The sequence below is a fragment of the Engystomops pustulosus genome, chromosome 5, assembly GCF_040894005.1.
Source record: "Engystomops pustulosus chromosome 5, aEngPut4.maternal, whole genome shotgun sequence".
Taxonomy (NCBI): domain Eukaryota; kingdom Metazoa; phylum Chordata; class Amphibia; order Anura; family Leptodactylidae; genus Engystomops; species Engystomops pustulosus.
The window spans coordinates 172,483,375-172,489,651 of NC_092415.1; the positions used below are offsets into that span (position 1 = coordinate 172,483,375).

Below are 6,277 nucleotides of genomic sequence, written 5' to 3' on the forward strand. Positions count from 1 at the left end.
TGGCAAATAGGTGAAGAACCCAAACTGATTGTTGAGCTGCCACTTTTAGACAGAGAATGAATAGAGAAACATCTGTATCTGCAACTCTCATAGCAGAGAGACATCTGACTACAGGTGGATGATGATGCCAAGACAGGGGACCCCTATTTTCCACCTCCCTCGAGGATATCTTTACCACTAGGATGAAGGATTGTAAACAAAGCACACTGACATACTGGCGTGTACCCCATCTTTTAGCTTCTTATGCCCTAGTTTTTACAAAGAAGCTTCTAAAATGATGCAAATGAGCCTCAGAGCTCCATAGGTGTTAATGGAGCCTGGAGCCCCTCGGGTTCATTTGCATAATTTTAAAAGCCTTTTTCTCTTAAGAACAAGGGCATAAGAAGCTTAAAGAAAAGCGGATCCTCCCGGAGGAGACACACACCAGTTTGTCAGTGTGCTTGGTTTACAATCCTTCATCCTGGTGGTAGATGTCCTTTAAAGTACCACATATAGGGTGTGGCAGAAATAGCTAGGTTGACAATTCTCCTTTAAGAAGCAGCGTTCCTATTAACAAAATTAAGCAATTCAAACCACCAAAATAAAATTAGGGTGAAAGATAAACATTGTAATACCTATTTAACTACATGCAAAAGTTTCCGGATACTAATCTTACACTGGCTAGGAATCCATCAGTAACATCTCTGACATTGTCCGTGACAGGGAGAGAATGAAGCAAGTTGTGTTTACCTAGTCTTTAACATCAAGATAGTTGTGTAGGCTAAGAAATGATTTTGTCTCGATGAATTCCAGACCCCTAGTACACACTTCAAAGTCACAGAAGGTCATCGCCAATGGCAAGGTCATACCGTCTGATAAACTGAATGTCTAGTAATTTGTAGACTTCCAACAGCGTAATATGTCATTTTTCCAAATATGTTAAGGTTATCATAAGGTCTCCCTGTATCAGGCACGGGCTGTTCCTCCTTCTCTTTATTAACAACATTCTATTGTGTTTAGGAAGTAGGAGGAATTGGGACAAGTCATTAAAATCTTACAAGTCGATGAATGATGACTTGCAGTCTTTGAGAATCTCTTAGTGCTGGGTTCTAGCGAGGGTCATTATCAAACTACCTAGTGAAAGGCCGGCAGACTGTGCTACGTTGTTGTTAGCTTTAGAGAAGTGAAGAATATCACAGAAAATGAGAGTGAGCTGCAATGTTTCCATATATTGTATACAGTGTATCCATAGCTCACATTGACTTCTTTGGTAGCCTTCACACCAGTAATATTTGCTGGTAAAGGGTTAAAAGTCCTTCCCATATCACCTAAAATAATCCGCCACTGAGGCTCTGTTCCTTAATTACAGCAGTTTTTTTTTTTTTTTAATAAACAACAGGGTTTTTTTGGGATGATAAACTAGGGAATATTTTAGGGAACAGTAAAGTTTTAGTTTCTGAATTTTTAATGCTGCCTCATGAGTTCACTGTTAAGGGGCCCACTGAGGCTCTGTCACCCAGGGGCCTTCTGAAACCTGGTGCTTGGCCCTGCTCAAGTGACAAGGAATTCCCAGATAGGAAGCATAAAATAAATAAGGTAATACTCACCGACTTTTACAAACTAGGGGACTAGGGATATGATGAAATGGGGGGGATCCGCAGAATGTCATGTTGTCTCAAACCAGATGCAATCAGAATTTTTCTATGCTCCACTTCCATGTAGTATAAGAAGTGCGTGTTGTGCAGTGTAATTATTTATCGCAGCATTCCTCCGAGGGAAATGTCAAGGCCTTGTAGTTATCATGTCTTCTACATTTTTCAGTTCCCAAAAGTATTCATGCCATACTTGGTGATCCTGTGCTATTATGAGCTTCTTATTAGATGAAAACCGCTTTAATACTTCTTCAGTTGCACAGATATGTAAAATACTACTGCATATAAAAGCACAAGATGAATTACGTATTTAAAGGAAACCTACCACTTAAAAGTGGTAGTTCTAAGACACAGATACATGGCACCAGCTCAGGGTGAGCTGGGGCCGGAGCATATTTTCATTAGTAGAATAAACCCCCTATGGCCGATTTATAAGTTATATTAAAATTTATCTCGGCGCACCGCACTAGGGCACGGCACACCATGCGTGCGCCTGTGCGTGCAGCGGATTCTGAAGTGCAGGAGAGCCGGTGACGTCACCAAGCTCTCCGGCACACTCGCGCCTGCGCAACTTAGCACGGCCTGTTTCCCTGTGCAAAGTTGCGCAGGCGCGTGGTGCACTGTACCCTAGTGCGGTGCGCCAAGACAAATTTTAATATAACCTGTAATCGGCCATAGGGGGTTTATTCTACTAATGAAAATATGCTCCGCTCACCCTGAGCTGGTACCATGTATCTGTGTCTTAGAACTACCACTTTTAAGTGGTAGGTTTCCTTTAAAGGGGTTGTACCAAGTGTGCATGTTATCAACAAGTCAGCTCACCTAGAAGATCCTCGAATTCAGAAGACAGGGAACACCTGGGTCCCAGGAAACAAATGTAGATTTTGAACAGACAAAAAGTTCCATCTTCCGCAGGTAGAGTAAGTAGTTACTAGTTGCTACACCTGCGGAAAGCTGGAACTTTTTGTGCTTTCAAAATCTACATTTTTTGCCCCCCTCCCCCACCCCCCAGAATAGGGGATAACAAGCTGATCGGTGAGGGTCCAACTACTACCTATCACAAGAATGGACCCTTTATTTATGGATTATTGAATTGTCCTTTTTCTTCTTTTCCTCTTCCCAGAATGCTTCTCTGACCCCTGGATCCTGAAGATATTTTTCATCATCTTTACAGCAACCTTCTTGATCGGCTTTCTTTCTGTGCTTATCATTAGAGTTTGTATTTTACAATGCAATATCAACAGGAGGACCTCTTCATCTGACTACAGGGGGACAACCTCAATGAAGGTAAGTCTCCAAAAGCTGCTTCCTACAAGTGTCCCTGAGGATGTGCCATAACATCTTATCTCCCCCTCAGGATAAAAATGGCCTACATAATGTATACTCAAGGACGGTAACATATACACGGGAGAAACCAGAAGACATTACCATTGCCATTGGAAAACTGGCAGTCCATGAAGCGTTGAAGTACAAGTTTTAAGAAGATGTTTGCATTAGTTGACCCACATCAACCTTCGTGGTTTGCATTCGGTGACTTTTATGCCTTTTGCTATTAGATATTTTATAGACATTTTTTTAGAAGGAAACTAATGTCATATAAATGGGCAGGGCCTGTTTATACAACACGTGCCAATACATAAACCACCAGAAGTGGTGCCATAGATGCCATAGCTTTCCTAGTAAATCATAAAGGGTAGCATGGCATTCTCCAAGTGCTGGCATCCAGTGATCGATTTTTACTACATCATGGTTTTTTCCCATCTTGTAAAGATTTTGGGAAAGGACATAACTACATAGAGTTAATATTTGGCTGCTCTAATAGATTCATGTGCATTACTACTGTACGGTACAAGATTTGAATGTAGCACTTTATTTTTATTTTTTTTTTATTTTTTGTATGTTTTATACTAAGCACTGATTACACTTTAGCTATATTCCATGTGCACTCCACAGAGAGGTTTGTAACCTTGTCAGAATACAGATCCAGCTTAGCTGAGTGTGTCATTTGGCACAATGCCTGGTTCGATTGCCATTTCACAGGGTGAATGAAACGTTCATCTCTGCTACATCCCTAGGCATGAAAAAGAAACAACTTTCGAGTGCTTGAACTGCTGCAAGGGAAAAATGTAGGTGGCCTTGATTAAATTAATTGTGACTTTATTAAGTACTAAGTTTTAACTCATACAGAAATTTACATAACATTAAGCCATTAAATGACATTTATAGAGAATCGAAGGTGTAACAAAACTTTCAGCAAAATTGCGTACAGCAATAGTGTAGATGATAATAGTAAACTTTGCTACATATTTTATAAAATAAATCTGTTCCTCTGTCCTTTCTTCTTTATTTAAGCAGTTTATGTAAATCAGCATTCTGACCTATATCCACTGACAGCTGAGAGATAAAGGAGCCTGAAAAAGTGTCTAATGATTAAGTGCTTTACACAGCTGAATCATCAAGGTATATATTCCCAAGGTAGGCAATGAGTTAATAATTAGCCTCCTTATCTGTCTGAAGTGGAGTAAACTCAGAAGGCTTTCAGATACACTGCTCACTACAGGAGAAATAGCAGAAAAAAAGGATCAGTTAAGCTTTTTTCCTCAATGAAGTATATCACAAAGTTTACTTTTATCGCCTTCTCTATTCATTTCTAATTTAGTTACATTTCAAAAGTGAATTAAAACAAAGATTGGAAAAAAAAATATTTAAAGTTGCTGTTACTGTTATCAAAAACTTTATTGTTTCAAACAACCTTACCAATTAAAAGCACTTTCATAAGGATATTCCTATAGATGGAAACAGTGCACACAAATGCATGCTGATACAGATATCACCTATTGAGTATGAAGCCACTGCAAATGTTCGGATCAAGTTTAGATCTATATACCAATTTGACGAGCGTCATCCTAAGTGCCAAAAAACCCTTGATAAAAGTAATTTTGGAGAGAATCACTACAGTAGTTTTGTATAACTGTACCTACAACTTTATCTTGACCATAGAAGTAGCAAATGTTTGTGTAATATGGCAAGTATTAAGTACCTAAAGTAATTGTAAAATTGCATTCATTTACTGGACTGAATAGTCTGTGTTTGTTTTCTATAACGCAATATGTCATTTCGACAGACATTTGAAACATTTAAGGTTGGCTTTAGTTGAGCAAGTATATTTCATTAATACATGATGGGAATGTTACTCTCTGAACTATATGATATTGTGATTGTGCATTGCAGCAGCATAAAGTGTGTACTGGCGCTTACACCAAGGATTCCTTAAAGAGGACCTGTCACCCTGAAAAATGGCACTAGGAGCACTAAAGTAAGCAGACGCAGCAGTGTTACAATGTTACCGTAGCGTCGGAAAGCTCTCAAAGTGGTCTCTTCCCCAGACCGCCCCGCTCACTCCAAAGACCGGCGATGACTGTCATGCGGTAGTCCCAACCCAAATGCCGCCCCCTCATGAATACGCCAGACTGATTTGAGAGCGGTCCGGCGTTTCTAGTGCACAGCACAGCAGAGTTTGTTAGTGTTATCGGACCTGTCACCCGTTTTTCCAGGTGACAGATCTTCTTTAAAGGAAATCTACCATCGGGACATGATCAACCAGGAACACTTACTCATAGATCCTTTTTAAATTATGTTAATCAACCAGAATTGCCATGAGGCTCATTACGAGCCCCTTCGGAATGTCTGATGTGAACATGGCCATACTGATATGACAGTATGAGTGGATTGTATGCATGGATTTTACCATACTATCCTGATCCTGGTGCCAGCATTGCTGTGCAGCCAGTGATGATGTACATTGCCAGTTGCTGATGTAATAGTGGGTTATATGTAACATAATAACAATTATCAGTCATAGACTGCCAGTAATATAGCGAAGGAAATAATATTATATGTCAGATATTACATTGTTGCTAAAAGTCCTCATTTACCATAACAACCAAAGTCCCAGCGATACAGTCCTGACCGTGGTGCTTCTTCTCTTGACGTGAAGGGTCAAGGAAACTGGACAAGATTTCTATGTTGTCACTGTGCTCCCTCAACTTTTACTTAGCAACTAATGGCAATAATATTGGTCTGATTTGGCTGGAATTTCTCTAGTTTCCATTCAATTTCAGCAAGTTTTTTTTTTTCACGCTTGACTTCTAATGGGAGGGCAGATAAAGTTGGGCTTCATGTGTCTTTGTGATCACTGCTCATCCTTAATGCACTTTGGGGTCTGTAGCTGATGGTAGATCTGAACATACAGATGTTTCATAACCCTCATAGTCCATGTGTGTATTTGGTGGTAGAAATAATGGTGGTTTTTCAATATTTGTAATGTTTTATTGTTATACTTTTGAGATACTGTGCTAATAATCTATGGGGGATATTTTTTAGGGTAATTCTCTGACGTACAGGCCGAAATAACCACATTCCTTGCGCAACGGTCAAGAATTGTGATTATTTCCCCCTTTACACCACCTCCATGCCAAATGGGGGTGGAGGGGTGCGAAAGTGGGCATGCTGCACCCCCATTTGACATGGAGGTGGTGTAAAGGGGGAAATAGAATTAGGAGTCAAGTAGGGAAATCCAAAGCAACATGAGAATGCAGGGCTGATGTGACAGGGTAGATAAAGGGACTCAGGGAAGGACTAAAGGA

The 6,277-nt window shown here is 40.1% G+C and overlaps 1 protein-coding gene across 1 annotated transcript in view; it reads left to right on the forward strand.

Moving 5' to 3' along the window:
- Positions 1 to 4,400, forward strand: part of ITGB8 (integrin subunit beta 8) — a 79,954-nt gene extending 75,554 nt beyond the window's left edge. Inside the window, exons 13-14 of the mRNA XM_072153816.1 lie at positions 2,755 to 2,918; positions 2,989 to 4,400. Coding sequence (XP_072009917.1) covers positions 2,755 to 2,918; positions 2,989 to 3,111 — 287 coding nt within the window. The 3' untranslated portion in view covers positions 3,112 to 4,400. The remainder of the gene's footprint in view (positions 1 to 2,754; positions 2,919 to 2,988) is intronic.
- Positions 4,401 to 6,277: the final 1,877 nt, after the last annotated feature.